General features: G+C 49.5%; 1 protein-coding gene across 2 annotated transcripts in view; it reads right to left on the reverse strand.

Moving 5' to 3' along the window:
• The window catches only part of slc5a5 (solute carrier family 5 member 5), a 72,997-nt gene that overhangs the window by 23,867 nt on the left and 27,494 nt on the right, over positions 1 to 21,636 (reverse strand). The window contains exons 6-9 of one of the 2 annotated variants that reach the window (XM_070859607.1): positions 20,658 to 20,798; positions 13,178 to 13,307; positions 9,858 to 9,946; positions 7,448 to 7,560 (exon numbers count right to left, since the gene is read on the reverse strand). In XM_070859607.1, coding sequence (XP_070715708.1) covers positions 7,448 to 7,560; positions 9,858 to 9,946; positions 13,178 to 13,307; positions 20,658 to 20,798 — 473 coding nt within the window. The remainder of the gene's footprint in view (positions 1 to 7,447; positions 7,561 to 9,857; positions 9,947 to 13,177; positions 13,308 to 20,657; positions 20,799 to 21,636) is intronic. The other variant, XM_070859609.1, reaches the window with a different exon arrangement.

A 21,636-nucleotide genomic window follows, 5' to 3' on the forward strand; every position in this document is an offset into this window, starting at 1 on the left:
AGATGGAATCAGACCTACTGCATCCAAGACGGAAGCGATCCAGAGAGACCCAGACCCCGTAACACGACGGAGCTGTGTTCGTTCCTGGGGCTCCTGAACTATTTTGGTAACTTTCTTCCCAAATTGAGCACGTTGCTAGAGCCGCTACACGTGCTCCTACGCAAAGGTCGTGATTGGGTCTGGGGGGACAGCCAGGAAAGGGCTTTTAATAGAGCACGCAATTTGTTATGTTCCAACAATCTGTTAACGCTATATGACCCATGTAAGAAACTTGTGTTAACGTGCGATGCGTCGTCCTGTGGTGTCGGGTGTGTGTTGCAGCATGTCAATGTCAAGGGTCAGTTACAGCCGGTAGCTTATGCCTCCAGGAGTCTGTCCCAGGCAGAAAGGGGTTACGGGATGGTAGAAAAGGGGGCGCTCGCATGTGTATATGCGGTAAAGAAAATGCACCAGTACCTGTTTGGCAGGAAATTTGAGCTGGAGACAGATCACAAACCCCTAACGTCCCTTTTGGCTGACAACAAGGCCATAAATGCAAACGCATCGGCCCGCATACAGAGGTGGGCACTCATGTTAGCTGCCTATGACTATACAATTCGGCACTGATCGGGCACCGAAAACTGCGCCGATGCACTCAGCAGGCTCCCACTAGCCACCACTGAGGGGGCTACCGAGCATGCTGCTGAGATGGTCATGGCTGTTGAAGCTTTCGGAAGCGAAGGCTTACCCGTGACAGCCCGTCAGATCAAAGTCTGAACAAATAGAGACCCGCTATTGTCTCTAGTCAAGAAATGTGTCCTGAATGGAGACTGGGCAGCCACGTACAGGGCATGCCCTGAGGAATTTAAACCATTTCACAGGCGCAAGGATGAACTCTCGATTCAGGCCGATTGCCTACTGTGGGGAAACCGAGTAGTCATGCCCCAGATGGGCAGAGAGGTGTTCATCAGAGAACTCCACAATGAGCACCCGGGCATTGTCATGATGAAGGCAATTGCCAGGTCACACGTTTGGTGGCCAGGGATAGACGCAGATCTGGAACTTTGTGTTCGCAGGTGCAACACGTGTGCCCAGCTGGGCAATGCGCCCAGGGAAGCCCCCCTTAGCCCCTGGCCATGGCCCGCCAAGCCTTGGTCACGCATCCATGTGGACTACGCAGGTCCTTTCATGGGAAAAATGTTTTTGGTTGTAGTAGACGCCTACTCCAAATGGATCGAGTGTGACATTTTAAATTCAAGCACATCCTCTGCCACGGTAGAAAGTCTATGGGCAATGTTCGCCGCCCACGGTCTACCGGACGTCTTGGTCAGCGACAATGGCCTGTGCTTCACAAGCACTGAATTCCAGGACTTCATGGCAGGCAATGGAATTAACCATGTTAGAACGGCACCGTTCAAGCCAGCCTCAAACGGCCAGGCAGAACGAGCAGTGCAGATAATCAAACAGGGGATGCTCAGAATCCAAGGGAGTTCCCTACAAACCCGCTTATCACGCCTCCTGTTGGCCTATAGATCCCGACCATACTCGCTCACAGGGGTTCCACCTGCAGAGCTGCTAATGAAAAGGACGCTCAAAACCCAGCTCTCCCTTATACACCCCACTATGAAAGAAATTTTTGATAGCAGGCATCAGTCACAATGTGACTACCATGACAGGAATGCGAGGGCGCGATGTATTGATGTAAATGATCCTGTTTTTGTCCTCAACTACGCTGCAGGGCCTAAATGGCTCACAGGCACTATGATTGCCAAAGAGGGAAATAGGATTCTGGTAGTTAAACTTACCAATGGACAAATCTGCCGCAAACACGTGGATCAAACTAAAAGGAGGTTCAGCAACACCATAGAAGAAGCAGAGGAAGAACACGATGTAGAGTTCACTCCACCACAGGTGACCGAACACCGGAACCAAAGGGAGGAGAGCCCAATCACTGTGGGCAGTCCGGTTAGGCCTGAGGCACTGCAAACAGCAGACACTCAGGCCAGCGCCCAACAACCGGAGCCCCAACTCAGGCGCTCTACAAGAGAGCGTAAACCACCAGAGAGACTCAACCTGTGATCCCAATAAGACTTTGGGGAGGAAGGTGATGTCATGTATTCAACCAGCATTGTAACCCATGTATCATCTGACCTAAGTTGTACACCGTGAGAACACTGACCACTAGGTGGGAGACACTCCTAACCTGGACCTTCAGGTATAAAAGGGGAAGCTCCACCCACTTCCATCACTTGAGTGCTAAGGAATAAAGGACAGGTCACAGACTGACCTTCTCTCAAGCCTGGGCCTCGTGTGCATTTATACTGTGTAGTAAGGACCTATCAACATCCACCCTATCAAACCCCTTCATAATTCTAAAGGCCTCTATTAGGTCACCCCTCAGCTTCCTCTTTTCTAGAGTGAAGAGCTTCAGCCTGTTCAATCCTCCTCATGGTTATAAACTTCCAGTTTTAGTATCATCTTTGTAAGTCTATTGTGCACCTTCTCTAGTGCTGAGAATCAGAGAACGAATACAGCACGGAAAGAGGCCATTCGACCCGTCGAACCCGTGCCCGCTCTCTGCAAGAGCATTTCAGCAAGTCCCACTCCCCCGCCTTTTCCCTGTAGCCCTGCAATTTTTTTTCCTTCAGGTGCTTATCCAGTTCTCTTTTGAAAGCCGCGATTGAGTCCGTCTCCACCACCCTGTCAGGCAGCGCATTCCAGATCCTAACCACTCGCTGCGTAAAAAGTTTTCCTCGTGTGGCCTTTGGTTCTTCTGCCATCGCCTTAAATCTGTGTCCTCTGGTTCTCGACCCTTCCACCAATGGGAACAGTTTCTCTCGATCTCTACTCTGTCCAGACCCCTCATGATTTTGAATAACTCTATCAAATCTCTCAACCCTCCCTGATCTAAGGAGAACAACCCCAGCCTCTCCGGTCTATCCTCACATTTGCTTACATTGAATTCCAGTTGCCACAGTTCTGCCCATTCAATTATATTAAAGGAATCAAGGGATATCCATGTAACTGAAGTCCCTCTATGTCCTTTTTACAATTAAGATAATATTGGATAATTTCTCTTGTGAGTTTTCCTATTCCACATTGTCACCACAGTTCAGTGTCGTGTTCTCAGGGATATTTTATTCCGTGACCATAGAAAAGTTCATATATGTTACTATCTTGCTGGGCATTGGCAATGCAAATCCTGAAGTCCATGACTACCAGTATGTAAGGGAAATGTGCGCTTTGCATTTTAATGGGAGTATTGGAAGCTTTTTACTGTGATCATTTTAACATTATTCAAGATGAGAGATGTTAGTGCTGAGAAATGGGGCACATTCCCATTTCAGTCAGTCAGCGTCCCAGGGCAGGTACAGCATGGGTTAGATACAGAATAAAGCTCCCTCTACACTGTCCCATCAAACACTCCCAGGGCAGGTACAGCACGGGGTTAGATTCAGAGTAAAGCTCCCTCCACACTGTCCCATCAAACACGCCCAGGGCAGGTACAGCACGGGGTTAGATACAGAGTAAAGCGCCCTCTACACTGTCCCATCAAACACTCCCAGGGCAGGTACAGCACGGGTTAGATACAGAATAAAGCTCCCTCTACACTGTCCCATCAAACACTCCCAGGGCAGGTACAGCACGGGGTTAGATTCAGAGTAAAGCTCCCTCCACACTGTCCCATCAAACACGCCCAGGGCAGGTACAGCACGGGGTTAGATACAGAGTAAAGCTCCCTCTACACTGTCCCATCAAACGCTCCCAGGGCAGGTACAGCACGGGGTTAGATACAGAGTAAAGCTCCCTCTACACTGTCCCATCAAACACTCCCAGGGCAGGCACTGCCCCCTTATACGTGACAGCACCATCTTGCAAAAAAGGAAAAAAGGGAAAGAAAATGGGAAAAAATTATTCTTGGTACATTTTGTGGTTGAGGAACTGAGGTGAAGGGTCATGGCCCATCGTACAGATCATCATCAGGGCGGACACAAGCAGGAAAGTAGATGAAGGAACAGGGGTTGTGTGGTGCCAAGCTTGGCATAATAGAAGGCTGCAGCTCTGGGTACTTTCTCAAAGATGCCCACGCTCTCAACCAATGTCTTGCTCGAGGCTGTGTCGGGAGTGCAGATGGAAGCATAAAATCACAGAGTGATATCGATAGATTAATGAATGAGCAAAACTGTGGTAAATGGATTTCAATGTAGGCAGATGCCAGGTCTTCCACTTTGGACCTAAAAAGGATAGAACAGCGTACTTTCTAAATGGTGAAAAGCTAAAAACAGTGGCTGTCCAAAGAGACTTGGGGTCCAGGTACATCGATCATTAAAATGTCACAAACAGGTACAGAAAATAATCAAAAGGTCTAATGGAATGCTGGCCTTTATATCTAGCCTGACATCAGTCGTGGGGAAAATATTGGAATCAATTATTAAGGTTGAAATAGCAGCACATTTAGAAAGCAGTGACAGGATCAGTCCAAGTCAGTATGGATTTATGAAAGGGAAATCATGCTTGACAAATCTTCTGGAATTTTTTGAGGATGTAACTAGTAGAGTGGACAAGGGAGAACCAGTGGATGTGGTGTATTTGGACTTTCAAAAGGCCTTTGACAAGGTCCCATACAAGAGATTGGTGTGCAAAATCAAAGCACAAGGTATTGGTGGTAATGTACTGGCGTGGATAGAGAACTGTTTGGCAGACAGGAAGCAGAGAGTCGGGATAAACGGGTCCTTTTCAGAATGGCAGGCAGTGACTAGTGGAGTGCCGCAGGGCTCAGTGCTGGGACCCCAGCTCTTTACAATATACATTAATGATGTGGATGAAGGAATTGAGTGTAATATCTCCAAGTTTGCAGATGACACTAAACTGAGTGGCGGTGTGAGCTGTGAGGAGGATGCTAAGAGGCTGCAGGGTGACTTGGACAGGTTAGGTGAGTGGGCAAATGCATGGCAGATGCAGTATAATGTGGATAAATGTGAGTTTATCCATTTTGGTGGCAAAAACACGAAGGCAGAATATTATCTGAACGGTGGCAGATTAGGAAAAGGGGAGGTGCAACGAGACCTGGGTGTCATGGTTCATAAGTCATTGAAAGTTGGCATGCAGGTACAGCAGGCGGTGAAGAAGGCAAATGGCATGTTGGCATTCATAGCGAGAGGATTTGAGTATAGGAGCAGGGAGGTCTTACTGCAATTGTACAGGGCCTTGCTGAAGCCTCACCTGGAATATTGTGTTCAGTTTTGGTCTCCTAATCTGAGGAAGGACATTCTTGCTATTGAGGGAGTGCAGCAAAGGTTCACCAGACTGATTCCCAGGATGGCTGGACTGACATATGAGGTGAGATTGGATCAACTGGGCCTTTATACAGTGGAGTTTAGAAGGATGAGAGGGGATCTCATAGAAACGTATAAGATTCTAACGGGACGGGACAGGTTAGATGTGGGAAGAATGTTCCCGATGTTGGGGAAGTCCAGAACCAGGGGACACAGTCTTAGGATAAGGGGTAGGCCATTTAGGACTGAGATGAGGAGAAACTTCTTCACTCAGGGAGTTGTTAACCTATGGAATTCCCTGCCGCAGAGAGTTGTTGATGCCAGTTCATTGGATATATTCAAGAGGGAGTTAGATATGGCCCTTACGGCTAAAGGGATCAAGGGAAATGGAGAGAAGGCAGGTAAGGGTTACTGAGGTGAAGGATCTTATTGAATGGTGGTGCAGGCTCGAAGGGCCGAATGACCTACTCCTGCACCTATTTTCTATGTTTCTATGTTTCTATGACTGGAATACAAGGGGGTAGAAGTTATGCTGCAGCTGTACAAAGCCCTGGTTGGACCCCACCTGAAGCACTGTGAGCAGTTCCGGGCCCCACACCTGAAGCACTGTGAGCAGTTCCGGGCCCCACACCTGGAGCACTGTGAGCCGTTCCGGGCCCCACACCGTCGGGAGAATATATTGGCCATAGAGGGAGTGCAGTGTGGATTTACCAGAATGATACCCAGACTCCAAGGGTTAAATTACGAGGTTACACAAATTAGAGTTGCATTCCCTGGAATTTAGAAGGCTAAGGGGCGATCTGATCGAAGTTTTCAGGATATTAAGGGGAACACACAGGGTAGATCGAGAGAGACTATTCTCCGCTGGTTGGGGAGTCTAGGACTAGGGGGCATAGTCTAAACAATTAGAGCCAGACCTTTCAGAAGTGAAATTAGGAAACACTTCTAAACACAAAGGGTGGTAGAAGTTTGGAACTCTTCTGCAAACGGGAATTGATGCTGGATCAATTGTTAATGTTAAATCGGAGATTGATAGATTTTTGTCAACCAAAGGTATTAAGGGACATGGGCCAAAGGCGGGTATATGGAGATAGGTCGCAGATCAGCCATGATCTGATTGAATGGTGGTACAGGCTCGAGGGGCTGAATGGCCACCTCCTGTTCCTATGGTAACAGGGTCAAGGGGTTGAATGGCCTCCTCCTGTTCCTATGATAACGGGGTCGAGGGGCTGAATGGCCTCCTCCTGTTCCTATGGTAACAGGGTCAAGGGGTTGAATGGCCTCCTCCTGTTCCTATGATAACAGGGTCAAGGGGTTGAATGGCCTCCTCCTGTTCCTATGATAACGGGGTCGAGGGGCTGAATGGCCTCCTCCTGTTGCTATGGTAACAGGGTCAAGGGGTTGAATGGCCTCCTCCTGTTCCTATGGTAACAGGGTCGAGGGGCTGAATGGCCTCCTCCTGTTCCTATGATAACAGGGTCGAGGGGCTGAATGGCCTCCTCCTGTTCCTACGTTCAGATGTTACTCTGAGAAATTCTGCAAAGCTGTGTACAGTTTTGGTCTCCTTACCTAAGGAAGGATATCCTTGCTGTGGAGGGAGTGCCACGAAGGTTCACCAGACTGATTCCTGGGATGAGACGGTGCTCCTATGCGGAGAGATTGAGTGGATTGGGCCTGTATTCTCTGAAGTTTAGAAGAATGAGAGGTGATCTCATTGAAAGTATGAAATTCTTACGATAGATTCGATGCTGAGCGGCTGTTTCACCTGGCTGGCGAGTTTTGAACTAGGGGGCATATCTTGGGATAAGAGGTTGGCCATTTGGGACTGAGAAGAGGAGAACGTTCTTCACTCAGAGGGTGGTGAAACCTTGGAATTCCCTACCCCAGAGAACTGTGGAGGCTCCATCGTTGAGTATATTCAGACTGAGATCGATGGATTTTTGGGCACGAGGGGAATCAAGGGATATGGAGAAGGGGCGGGGAGGTTGAGTTGAGGTCGGTGATCAGCCATGATCTTATTGAATGGCGGAGCAGGCTCGAGGGGCCGAATGGCCTACTCCTGCTCCTAATTCTTATGTTCTAATGTAGCACACTACTTAGCCACCCGCCTTCACTAATAGTGCTCGTTTATTATTGCCTTTATCTGGGATGCTGCAGGTTGGATGCCTGGGAACACGCGGACAGATACTTACACAACCCTTTCGATATTAGGATCAGCCTTTTCTCGGACATTGTTTTCATCCTGGGTTTGATTATGTCCTCCAAAGTGACTGCGGCCATAGCGTTGATACTCGTGGAGGCTGTGCTGTAAAGAGATGACATTTCAAGCTATGGCCCTTGCGTGGCATTGACCTGTCTTGTTTGAGCGGACTCTCAGCTCTGGGCCAGAAGCTTGTGGCTTTCAAGCGCGTGAGTGAGTAAAATAGCCTGATGTTTCAGCGCAGAAATGAGGGCATGTTGGAAGGACATTCCTTCACATGAGGTGTTAATCTGAGATCCTATCTGCTTGTCGGGTGGATGTTAAGCATCACAAGGGACAACTAGAAGAACAAAAAGTTGTTCTGGCCTCATTCATCCCTCGACCAACAGCACCAAAATCATAGAATGATTACAGTAGGAGGCCATTCGGCCCATCGAGTCCGTGCCAGCTCTCTGCAAGAGCGCTTCAGCGAGTCCCACTCCCCCGCACGTTACCTGTACCCCTCAATATTTTTTTCATTCAGGTACTGATCCAATTCCCTTTTGAAAGCCACGGTTGAATCTGCCTCCACCACCCTCTCAGGCAGCACATTCCACATCCTAACCACTGGCTGCGTAAAAGGATTTTCCTCATGTCGCCTTTGGCTCTTCTGCCAATCACCTTAAATCTGTGTCCTTTGGTTCCACCAATGGGAACAGTTTCTCTCTCTCTACTCTGTCTAGATCCCGCATGATTTTGAACACCTCGATCAAATCTCCTCTCAACCTTCTCTGCTCCAAGGAGAACAATCCCAGCTTCTCCAGTCTATCCCCGTCACTGAAGTCCCTCATCCCTGGAACCATTCTCGTCAATCCTTTCTGCTCCCTCTCTAAGGCCTTCACATCCTTCCTAAAGTGCGGTGCCCAGAATTGGACACAATACTCCAGTTGGGGCTGAACCCGTGTGAACAGATTAACTAGTCATTCATCGCAAGGGCTGTTTGTGGGATGTGATTGGCTGCCTATGCAACAGACGCTATGCTTCAAAAGTGCTTCTCTGAAGCACTCGACATCTTGATGGCACGAGGATAGAAAGAAAGAATTGACATTTATATCACACCTTTCATAACCTCAGAATATTCCATCGTACCTGAAGGCCGGTGAAGTACTTTTGAAATGTAGTCGCTCTAGTAGGTGAACAAGGCAGCCAATTTGCACACAGCTAGCTCGCATACGCAGCAGTGAGATAAATGACTAGTTAATGATTTTGACAGTGCTGATTGAAGAAGATATTGTTGGTCAGGACACCGGGACAACTCCCTGCTTTTTTTTGGAAAAAGTGCCATGGGACCTTTAACATGCACTGGGTCAAACAGATGGGACCTCAGTTAATGCCACCTTCCTATCATGTCATCATTGGCAGTCCCTCGAAATCGAGGAAGACTTGCTTCCACTCTAAAAGTGAGTTCTCGGGTGACTGTGCAGTCCGCTACAGGAATGACAGTCTCTGTCACAGGTGGGACAGACAGTGGTTGGAGGAAAGGATGGGTGGGACTGGTTTGCCGCACGCTCCTTCCGCTGCCTGCGCTTGTTTTTTGCATGCTTGGGAGCCATCTGTGTGAGCAAAGGAACCTTGAGCATACCCTCCCTAACAGAAAGAGCGCCCCTTTTGTTTTAGGATTATACTCCCAAGTAGTAACTGTCGCAATGATGAATCTTAGAAGCTCCAGATAAAGGCTGTATAGATAAGTAGGAAATTGAAACAAGGAACCATGTTAATTAAGTGTTTGAAGAACTCCTTATCTGTATTTGTTGACCGCAAGGGCAGAACTAATACACGTGATGGAACCATAGTTTCTTTGTCTGTTGTCTGTATAGGAATGATGTGTTTTTGAACCTCTGTAGAAGTCTTTGCTCAGCCTTTGATTTAGCAGGAGTTTTCCTTGTATGCAAGTAAAATCTATTAAAGGGACATCTACCTGGCTGTTTATGTCTGAGTTTCATTTTTTATAGTTAAATTGAGAGTGGAGATTTCGACACACCACACGGGCTTGACAGAGCTCGGCCTTTATCCAGTGGCAAGGGTTAACCAGGACGACTGGAGACCTGCTCTGCTGCATGGACCCAGTGCGCACATACATCGCAGTGTGGGCTGGTCCGTGCTGCCCCTGGGCCCGCGGCTCTTCTGGGCCCTACCATCACCATTGTAGGAGCACCATCACCACACGGACTGCAGTGGTTCAAGGAGAAGGCCCATCACCATCTCTCGGGGCAACTCGGAATGAGCAATGCTTGCAACCTTGCCGGCAGCAGCTACATTACGTGAATAGATTTTAAAATAAGACAAAGATTATGAGGCATAATGTAAATTCTTCCCAATGTAACAAAGTGTTTTAGCATCCCCTTAAATCCCACACTTATTACCTCAATGTCCCGCTGAAGGCAGCAGCAAGGAACAAGCCTGGAACTCCAGGGTAGTTCTGAAAAATATCCAGCACCATGTATGGCATCATCTGAAAGTAGAAAGAAAGTCTTGTGTTAACCAATGTCAAGACCCACAATCCCAATCAACGTTTTACAGGAGGGTCGTCAGAGAGACAATCACTGTGAGGGGAAGGCACACGAGACGTGGCCAGGGTCACCATGTGCATTGCCATGGGAGATCAACTAGTGTGTGCCTGGCTATATCTGTGTGTGTGTGTGTGTGTGTGTGTGTGTGTGTGTGTGTGTATGTGTGTGTGTGTGTGTGTATATATATGTGTGTGTATCTATATGTGTATGTGTGTGTGTGTGTGTATATATGTGTGTGTATCTATATGTATGTGTATATGTGTGTGTGTATGTGTGTATATATGTGTGTGTATCTATATGTGTATGTGTGTGTGTGTGTGTGTATATATGTGTGTGTATCTATATGTGTATATGTGTGTGTGTGTGTGTGTATATATGTGTGTATATCTATATGTGTATGTGTGTGTGTGTGTATATATGTGTGTGTATCTATATGTGTATATGTGTGTGTGTGTGTATATATGTGTGTATATCTATATGTGTGTGTGTGTGTGTGTATATATGTGTGTATATCTATATGTGTATATGTGTGTGTGTGTGTGTGTATATATGTGTGTATATCTATATGTGTATGTGTGTGTGTGTGTGTGTGTATATATGTGTGTATATCTATATGTGTATGTGTGTGTGTGTGTGTATGCGGCTGGGCAGGCCACATTGTCCACATGCCAGACGCGAGACTCCCGAAGCAAGCGCTCTACTCTGAACTCCTTCACAGCAAACGAGCCAAAGGTGGGCAGAGGAAACGTTACAGGGACACCCTCAAAGCCTCCCTGATAAAGTGCAACATCCCCACCGACACCTGGGAGTCCCTGGCCAAAAATCGCCCTAAGTGGAGGAAGTGCATCCAGGAGGGCGCTGAGCACCTCGAGTCTCATTGCCAAGAGCATGCAGAAACCAAGCGCAGGCAGCGGAAGGAGCATGCAGCAAACCAGACTCCCCACCCACCCTTTCCCTCAACCACTGTCTGTCCCACCTGTGACAGACTGTAATTCCCGTATTGGACTGTTCAGCCACTTAAGGACTAATTTTAAGAGTGGGAGCAAGTCTTCCTTGATTCTGAGGGACTGTCTATGTTGATATGTGTATATGTGTCTATGTATGTGTGTATATGCATATATGCTTAAACACACATACACAAAATATATGTGTATATCCATGTGGGTATATGTATGTGTGTGTATTTGTGTATATAAGATATAGGCCTTGAAATTCGGGTCGTTTGCGACTCCCGTTAGTGCCTCTGGGGGGCGCTAAGGTGAAGCGAGCGGGCTAAAGACTCCCGCTAAATTCGCCGGTAGTTTAGCAGCGGCGGTAACCTGTAGCGCCCCGCTCTGCTGCGCCGGCGATGATGACATCATCACCGTGCGCAGCGCCCCGTTAGCGCCCCAGCCCCTGAATTGTGTATCGCTCCCTGAAGCTGCGCCGGACGATGGTGGCGGCAGCTCCGGGGGGGGGGGGGGGGGAGGGGGGGGGGGCGAGTACCAGGCGGCCGGCCGCTCGTGGGGCAGAGGTTAAAGGTCAGGGTGAGCTGCTGTTTTTAAAAAAAAAGTTTGCCGCCTTGTTTTTTGTGCGCCCCGTTGCCGCTTCGAATGTGGGGTCCATGCCGTGATCCATGAGGAGTGCCAGGCTGTTGGCACGGCACCCCCACTCCCCGGGTTCCACGTATTTTTGCTGCGGAGTTTGCAGCTTGGGCCCTTCCCGTTAATTCAGGGCGGAACAGGTTAATGCAGGTTAATTCAGCCCCCGGCGTCCGCCCTGCTACAGGAAGTCGAGCGCCTCATTTAGCACCGCGCTTCCCTCTGGGGGCGGTGACCCCAATTTCTCGCGGGAGGCGAGACCCCCGCCCCTGGTGCTTTGTCGCACAGCCTCACGAGCGTTATATTGGGCGGTACCAAATTTTCCTCCGACGTATTTCCGCTATGAATTTCCTTGTTCTTTTTGTCTCCCGCTGTCCCTGCCCCTTGTTTCTGGGGTACGGTTCCATGGGTGCTGGCTGTCCACATGCACCGTATCCAAGTAACCACACGTGTCTTTACATAGCTTTTCACAAAAAGGTGTGTGGGTGGGGGTGAGCAGAGGTTATGGAGCAGGGTGCGGGGTGTGCTGTCGAAATGCAAGTTGCTTTCTTATATATCTCCATTTCCAAATTCTCGTCCTTGTTTACAAATCTCTCCCTGGTCTCGCCCCCTCCCTATCTCTGTAATCTCCTCCAGCCACCCCACCCCCCGAGATCTCTGCGCTCTAATTCTGTCTTCCTGGGGCATCCCTGATTATAATCACTCAACCATTGGTGGCTGTGCCTTCTGTTGCCTGGGCCCCAAGCTCTGGAACTCCCTGCCTAAACCTCTCTACCTCTCTCTCCTCCTTCAATATGCTCTGTAAAACCTACCTCTTTGACCGAGCTTTTGGTCACCTGCCATAATTTCTTCTTATGTGGATCCCGCAAATCCCCCGGGAGGACAGACGCACCAATGTCAGTGTCCTCGACCAGGCCAACATCCCCAAGCATTGAAGCACTGACCACACTCGACCAGCTCTGTTGGACGGGCCACATTGTCCGCATGCCCGACACGAGACTCCCTAGGCAAGCGCTCTACTCGGAACTCCTACACGGCGAGCGAGCCCCAGGTGGACAGAGGGAACGTTTCAAGGACATCCTCAAAGCCTCCCTGATAAAGTGCAACATCCCCACCGACACCTGGGAGTCCCTGGCCAAAGACCGCCCTAAGTGGAGGAAGTGCATTTGGGAGGGCGCTGAGCACCTCGAGTCTCGTCGCCGAGAGCATGCAGAAAGCAAGCGCAGGCAGCGGAAGGAGCGTGCGGCAAACCAGTCCCACCCTCCCTTTCCTTCAACCACTGTCTGTCCCACCTGTGACAGAGACTGCAATTCCTGTATTGGACTGTTCAGTCACCTGAGAACTCACTTTTAGAGTGGAAGCAAGTCTTCCTCGATTTCGAGGGACTGCCTATGATGATGATGTGGCTCAGTGTCAAATTTTTTGTCTTATAACGCTCCTGCGAGGCCCCTTGGGATGTTTTACTATGTTACAGGCACTATATATAAATTCAAGTTGTTTTTGTTGTTGTTATACTAGCGCTAGAAGGTTCTGGTGAAGACCATTCTTCCGTCTGTTGCTCATTCAGCCATTTTTTCACTGCGCTCGACTCACCTGATCAGGTGCGGCAACATGCCCAGCTCGGAAAGGATCACAGTCCCTGTACAAGGCAAACATAATGATCCCACAGGTTGCTGCACTCGTCACAATCAGCCACAGGCCGATCTGGTTCACCAGGATAGCTCTGTAAACAAACGCAAGCAGAGTCAGGCACTCAAAGCGTTCCGCAATTCAACTTTCACTTACAGTTCCCGTCAGCCGAGGGCAACCAGGACACTGCTCGAAAATGAACGTCCGATTGATATCATTAAAAGAAAAAACAAAATAAAGATTGTTCTTGACGTCAGGGACAGCATCGGCTGGACTTGGCCCCCGGACACGAGTCCTTGTTGGGAGCAATTCTCCTTCGTCGGCCAGTAAGGAATGACGCCATTTTTCCTCTTTCTTTTAAAAACAGTGTTATCACTGTTCAAGATAAGTGGTTTCGATTGTATCTCTGGCATGGTCGAGATGTCTTTTCCCACAGAGTTACAGCCCTGGGTACAGACGTCTGCACCCCCAGAGTTACAGACCTGGGTACAACCGTCTACAACCCCAGAGTTACAGCCCTGGGACAGACGTCTGCACCCCCAGAGTTACAGCCCTGGGACAGACGTCTGCACCCCCAGAGTTACAGCCCTGGGACAGACGTCTGCAACCCCAGAGTTACAGCCCTGGGTACAGACGTCTGCACCCCCAGAGTTACAGCCCTGGGTACAGACGTCTGCACCCCCAGAGTTACAGCCCTGGGTACAGCCATCTGCGCCCCCAGAGTTACAGCCCTGGGACAGACGTCTGCACCCCCAGAGTTACAGCTCTGGGTACACAGACGTCTGCACCCCCAGAGTTACAGCCCTGGGACAGACGTCTGCACCCCCAGAGTTACAGCCTTGGGTACAGACGTCTGCACCCCCAGAGTTACAGCCCTGGGACAGACGTCTGCACCCCCAGAGTTACAGCCCTGGGACAGACGTCTGCACCCCCAGAGTTACAGCCCTGGGACAGACGTCTGCACCCCCAGAGTTACAGCCCTGGGTACAGCCGTCTGCAACCCCAGAGTTACAGCCCTGGGACAGACGTCTGCACCCCCAGAGTTACAGCCCTGGGTACAGCCGTCTACAACCCCAGAGTTACAGCCCTGGGACAGACGTCTGCACCCCCAGAGTTACAGACCTGGGTACAACCGTCTACAACCCCAGAGTTACAGCCCTGGGACAGACGTCTGCACCCCCAGAGTTACAGCCCTGGGACAGACGTCTGCACCCCCAGAGTTACAGCCCTGGGACAGACGTCTGCAACCCCAGAGTTACAGCCCTGGGTACAGACGTCTGCACCCCCAGAGTTACAGCCCTGGGTACAGACGTCTGCACCCCCAGAGTTACAGCCCTGGGTACAGCCATCTGCGCCCCCAGAGTTACAGCCCTGGGACAGACGTCTGCACCCCCAGAGTTACAGCTCTGGGTACACAGACGTCTGCACCCCCAGAGTTACAGCCCTGGGACAGACGTCTGCACCCCCAGAGTTACAGCCTTGGGTACAGACGTCTGCACCCCCAGAGTTACAGCCCTGGGACAGACGTCTGCACCCCCAGAGTTACAGCCCTGGGACAGACGTCTGCACCCCCAGAGTTACAGCCCTGGGACAGACGTCTGCACCCCCAGAGTTACAGCCCTGGGTACAGCCGTCTGCAACCCCAGAGTTACAGCCCTGGGTACAGACGTCTGCACCCCCAAAGTTACAGCCCTGGGTACAGACGTCTGCACCCCCAGAGTTACAGCCCTGGATACAGCCATCTGCGCCCCCAGAGTTACAGCCCTGGGTACAGACGTCTGCACCCCCAGAGTTACAGCCCTGGGTACAGACGTCTGCACCCCCAAGAGTTACAGCCCTGGGTACAGCCGTCTGCACCCCCAGAGTTACAGCCCTGGGTACAGCCGTCTGCACCCCCAGAGTTACAGCCCTGGCTGAGATGTTCCCCCCCACACAGTCAGTGCATTGTGTCCCATTAGAGAGGAAGGAGTGAAGAAGGGAATACTTTCTGTTGGAAGGGTTCTCCAATCCTGTCTCAAACATGAAGAGACAAATGGAGACACAGAGTGACATTCCCTTGATGGGAAAGCTTGTTTTCCTGCGGTACGCGCGGTTTTTAAAGCTTAACTTTAGATAGCGGTTGAGGAAGCAGGCACAACTCTCGAAGAGAATTAGAGCACGGTCTCTGTTGAGACAGGCGAGTATTGTTCGCAGTCTGTTCCCCTCCATTACCTTCAGTGTTTAGTCCTCGACCCACACTCGACGCGCAGGTCAGACTTTGGGGCCTTTGGAAACTTCTCTCACAGATGGATTCAATTACCCTGCTCAACCTGAGCTCGCAACACAAGCTAACCAAAGGAGGGGCCCATATAAGGGCCGCAGCCCTGTCAGCCTCTGATGGAACAGTTGCTCAGCGATTTATGTGGAAAATGAATAATGCCTGGAAAGTGTCACGAGCCAGTGTGTTGCTGGTATATAGGAATACTTGGGATTTACAGAGTTCCATTACCCTTTGTGTGACGAAACGTTTTCACCCCTGAACGGCCTGGCTCTAATAGTTTCTCTCTCGCCTCCGAGTCAGAAGGTTGTGGGTTCAAGTCGTTTTGAAGTGTAGTCACTGTTGTAGGAAACGCGGCAGCCAATTTGCGCACAGCAAGCTCCCACAGGCAGCAATGTGATAATGACCCAGATGATCTGTTTCAGTGATGTTGGTTGAGGGATAAATATTGGCCCCAGGGCACCGGGGATAACTCCCCCTGCTCTTCTTCCAAATAGCAGCTATGGGATCTTTTACATCCACCTGAGAGAGCAGACGGGGCCTCGGTTTAACATTGCATCCAAAAGACGGCACCTCCGACAGTGCGGCACTCCCTTAGCACTGCACTGGGAACGTCAACCTAGATTTATGCTCTCAAGTCCCTGGAGCGGGACTCGAACCCACAACTTTCTGATGCTGAGGCGAGGGTGCTGCCCACTGAGCCACGGCTGCCCACGATAATTGTGGCATGTCACGATATAGGAGCACTGTAGCCGAGGCCCAAACTCCATGACCCCGGCATTGCACCAAGTGCTGACTCTCAATTGCACCTGTCGGTTTGAGAAGCGGAGTGACCTCCCCACCTAGTTTTTCCGGGATCTGCTTCCAGTGCATGCAGGGCCGGATTCAGGGCCTGGGGCAGGGCCGGGGGCAGGGCCGGATTCAGGGCCTGGGGCAGGGCCTGGGGCAGGGCCGGATTCAGGACCTGGGGTAGGGCCTGGGGCAGGGCCGGGGGCAGGGCCGGATTCAGGACCTGGGGTAGGGCCTGGGGCAGGGCCGGGGGCAGGGCCGGATTCAGGACCTGGGGTAGGGCCTGGGGCAGGGCCGGGGGCAGGGCCGGATTCAGGACCTGGGGTAGGGCCTGGGGCAGGGCCGGGGGTAGGGCCAGATTCAGGGCCTGGGGCCGGGCCTCGGGTAGGGCCGGATTCAGGGCCTGGGGCCGGGCCTGGGTTAGGGCCTGGGGCAAAATGATCCAAATGGGCCGATAGTTATCTTTGTTCATCTTCATTACATTACGTATATGATTCTGATTCTGAGTATGAAAACACAGGTCAGTATATTCAACAATGAAAGCATATATTTCTGTATCAAGTAGGTATATATTCTGGTTCTGGTAACATTGCAATACTAGATTCCTAAACATACATGCAAATTTCTCTCAGTAACATGTGAAATAAAACAGGCTAGTATATATTCTGTTCTGTATATCGGTACATTAGTGTATATAGGTACATTAGTGTATATAGGTACTTCTGTATATAGGTACATGAGCCCCGTGGTTAATCCGCCCCGTGGTTAATCTGCCCCTGGTTAATCCGCCCTGTGGTTAATTCGCCCCGTGGTTAATCCGCCCCATGGTTAATCCGCCCCATGGTTAATCCGCCCCGTGGTTAATAAGAACATAAGAACATAAGAATTAGGAACAGGAGTAGGCCATCTAGCCCCTCGAGCCTGCTTCGCCATTCAACAAAATCATGGCTGATCTGGCCGTGGACTCAGCTCCACTTACCCGCCCGCTCCCCGTAACCCTTACTTCCCTTATTGGTTAAAAATCTATCTATCTGTGACTTGAATACATTCAATGAGCTAGCCTCAACTGCTTCCTTGGGCAGAGAATTCCACAGATTCACAACCCTCTGGTAGATGAAATTCCTTCTCAATTCGGTTTTAAATTGGCTCCCCCGTATTTTGAGGCTGTGCCCCTTAGTTCTAGTCTCCCCGACCAGTGGAAACAACCTCTCTGCCTCTATCTTGTCTATCCCTTTCATTATTTTAAATGTTTCTATCAGATCACCCCTCATCCTTCTGAACTCCAATGAGTAAAGACCCAGTCTACTCAATCTATCATCATAAGGCAACCCCCTCATCTCCGGAATCAACCTAGTGAATCGTCTCTGTACCCCCTCCAACGTTAGTATATCCTTCCTTAAGTAAGGTGACCAAAACTGCACGCAGTACTCCAGGTGCGGCCTCACCAATACCCTATACAGTTGCAGCAGGACCTCCCTGCTTTTGTACTCCATCCCTCTCGCAATGAAGGCCAACATTCCATTCTCCATCCTGATTACCTGCTGCACCTGCAAACTAACTTTTTGGGATTCATGCACAAAGACCCCCAGGTCCCTCTGCACCGCAGCATGTTGTAATTTCTCCCCATTCAAATAATATTCCCTTTTACTGTTTTTTTTTCAAAGGTGGATGACCTCACACTTTCCGACATTGTATTCCATCTGCCAAACCTTAGCCCATTCGCTTAACCTATCCAAATCTCTGTGTCCTCTACACAACCCGCTTTCCCACTAATCTTTGTGTCATCTGCAAATTTTGTTACACTACACTCTGTCCCCTCTTCCAGGTCATCTATGTATATTGTAAACAGTTGTGGTCCCAGCACCGATCCCTGTGGCTCATCACTAACCACCGATTTCCAACCCGAAAAGGAACCATTTATCCCAACTCTCTGCTTTCTGTTAGCTAGCCAATTCTCTATCCATGCTAATACATTTCCTCTGACTCCGTGTATCTTTATCTTCTGCAGTAACCTTTTGTGTGGCACCTTATCGAATGCCTTTTGGAAATCTAAATACACCACATCCATCGGTACACCTCTATCCACCATGCTCGTAATATCCTCAAAGAATTCCAGTAAATTAGTTAAACATGATTTCCCCTTCATGAATCCATGTTGCGTCTGCTTGATTGCACTATTCCTATCTAGATGTCCCGCTATTTCTTCCTTAATGATAGCTTCAAGCATTTTCCCCACTACAGATGTTAAACTAACCAGCCTATAGTTACCTGCCTTTTGTCTGCCCCCTTTTTTAAACAGAGACATTACATTAGCTGCTTTCCAATCCGATGGTACCTCCCCAGAGTCCAGAGAATTTTGGTAGATTATAACGAATGCATTTGCTATAACTTCCACCATCTCTTTTAATACCCTGGGATGCATTTCATCAGGACCAGGGGACTTGTCTACCTTGAGTCCCATTAGCCTGTCCAGCACTACCTCCCTAGTGACAGTGATTGTCTCAAGGTCCTCCCTTCCCACATTCCCGTGACCAGCAATTTTTGGCATGGTTTTTGTGTCTTCCATTGTGAAGACCGAAGCAAAATAATTGTTTAAGGTCTCAGCCATTTCCACATTTCCCATTATTAAATCCCCCTTCTCATCTTCTAAGGAACCAACATTTACTTTAGTCACTCTTTTCTGCTCTTAATCCGCCCCATGGTTAATCCGCCCCATGGTTAATCCGCCCCGTGGTTAATCCACCCCATGGTTAATCCGCCCCGTGGTTAATCCACCCCATGGTTAATCCGCCCCGTGGTTAATCCACCCCATGGTTAATCCGCCCCGTGGTTAATCCACCCCATGGTTAATCCGCCCCGTGGTTAATCCATCCCATGGTTAATCAGCCCCAAGATTAATCCACCCCATGGTTAATCCGCCCTGTGGTTAATCCACCCCATGGTTAATCCGCCCCAAGATTAATCCACCCCATGGTTAATCCGCCCCATGGTTAATCCACCCCATGGTTAATCCGCCCCATGGTTAATCCGCCCCATGATTAATCCACCCCAAGGTTAATCCACCCCAAGGTTAATCCGCCCCATGGTTAATCCACCCCAAGGTTAATCCACCCCAAGGTTAAGCTGCCCCATGGTTAATCCGCCCCATGGTTAATCCACCCCATGGTTAATCTGCCCCATGGTTAATCCATCCCACGGTTAATCCACCCCAAGGTTAAGCTGCCCCATGGTTAATCCGCCCCATGGTTAATCCACCCCATGGTTAATCCGCCCCATGGTTAATCCATCCCACGGTTAATCCACCCCATGGTTAATCCGCCCCATGATTAATCCACCCCAAGGTTAATCCACCCCAAGGTTAAGCTGCCCCATGGTTAATCCGCCCCATGGTTTATCCACCCCAAGGTTAATCTGCCCCATGGTTAATCCACCCCATGGTTTATCCACCCCAAGGTTAATCTGCCCCATGGTTAATCCACCCCATGGTTAATCCATCCCACGGTTAATCCACCCCATGGTTAATCCGCCCCATGGTTTATCCACCCCAAGGTTAATCCAAGGTTAATCCACCCCAAGGTTAATCTGCCCCATGGTTAATCCACCCCAAGGTTAATCTGCCCCACGTTTAATCCGCCCCACGGTTAATCCACCCCTGAATGCATGGGACACCTTTAGGAACAGATTGACTCGGGAGCATTTAAATGCCAACCCTGAACTTAAAATATTGCGTCCCTCCCCTTCAGATGATTACGCAAGAAAAATGAAAAATGAGTTTGATTGGCACCAGTAGCCCTTGACACTCAAGCTCAAAAACCCTCTGATTAGAGTGAGAGAAATCTGGCTGACCTTTCCTTAAACCCCAATTACTACATATTTCCCTTCACCTCCGTAACCCTGGTATCCAACAGGCTGAGCTGTGGCTCAGTGGGCAGCACTCTCGCCTCTGAGTGAGAAGGTTGTGTGTTCAAATCCCACTCCAGGGATTTCAGCACATAAATCTAGGCTATCTCTCCAGTGGAGTACTGAGGCAACGCTGCAATGTCAGAGGTGCTGTCTTTCAGATGAGACATTAAACCAAGGCTCCATCTCTCAGGTGGACATAAAAGATCCCATGGCACTATTTCAAAGAAGAGCAGGGGAGTTATCCCTGGTGCCCTGGCCAATATTTATCCCTCAATCAACATAACATAAAAAAACAGATTATCTGGTCATTATGACATTGCTGTTTGTGGGAGCTTGCTGTGTGCAAATTGGCTGCCGTGTTTCCCACATTACAACAGTGACTACACTCTGAAAGTACTTCATTGGCTGTAAAGTGCTTTGAGATGTCCGGTGGTTGTGAAAGGCGCTATAGAAATGCAAGTCTTTCCTTCAGGCCCGATGATGGTTCAAACTTACACCCGTGCTTGAGATTCTGTTTTGCAAGCGATGTAACGCTGGACTTGAGCCTGGTTGACCCCGTACATGGACAGCCACAGCATCGTCCCGCCAACAGCAAGCGTCCAAAACGTGTAGCGTCTCCTGGGATCTGGATCGAAACTAGACAGAGAGCTTCCATCATTACATAGCACAATAGGGCAGGCTCTCGGTGCTCATGCTGCTGACAGCAACGCGCACTTGGAAAATTACTCCAGATGTTGCTTTCGTTCCTTTTTTTTTTATTGCAAGGGATGGGCCAAGAGCCCCAGCTCCCGACCGGTCCAGGACCTGTTGTATTCATTCTCGGGATGTGGCGTCGTTGGCAAAGAGAGAGCATGAAAGAATGTTAACAAGTAAAATCAGGGGAAACACAAAGATGTTTTATAAGTACATTAAGAGCAAGAAAATAACTAGAGAAAGAGTGGGGCCTACCAAAGACCACAAAGGAAATCTGTGTGTGGAGGCAGAAGACGTGGGTAGGATTCTCAATGAATACTTTGCATCTGTTTTCACAAAAGAGAGGAGCGATGCAAACATTGCAATGAGGGAGGAAGAATGTAAAATATTTGATGAGATAAACATAGTGAGAGAGGAAGTATTAAGTGGCTTAGCAGCCTTGAAAGTAGATAAATCCCCAGGCCCATTTGAAATGTATCCCAGGCTGTGAAGAGAAGCAAAAGTGGAAATAGCAGAGGCTCTGACCATCATTTTCCAATTCTCTCTGGCTACAGGTGTGGTGCCAGAGGACTGGAGGACTGCTAATGTGGTACCTTTGTTTTAAAAGGGAGATAGGGATAGACCGAGTAATTACAGGCCAATCTCGGTGGTGGGAAAATTGTTGGAAAAATTCCTGAGGGACAGGATAAATCTACATTTCGAAAGACACGGATTAATCAAGGACAGTCAGCGTGGATTTGTTCAGGGAAGGTTGCGTCTGACTCACTTGATTGAATTTTTC

This window comes from Pristiophorus japonicus, chromosome 18 (genome assembly GCF_044704955.1).
Source record: "Pristiophorus japonicus isolate sPriJap1 chromosome 18, sPriJap1.hap1, whole genome shotgun sequence".
In the NCBI taxonomy this organism is placed as follows: domain Eukaryota; kingdom Metazoa; phylum Chordata; class Chondrichthyes; family Pristiophoridae; genus Pristiophorus; species Pristiophorus japonicus.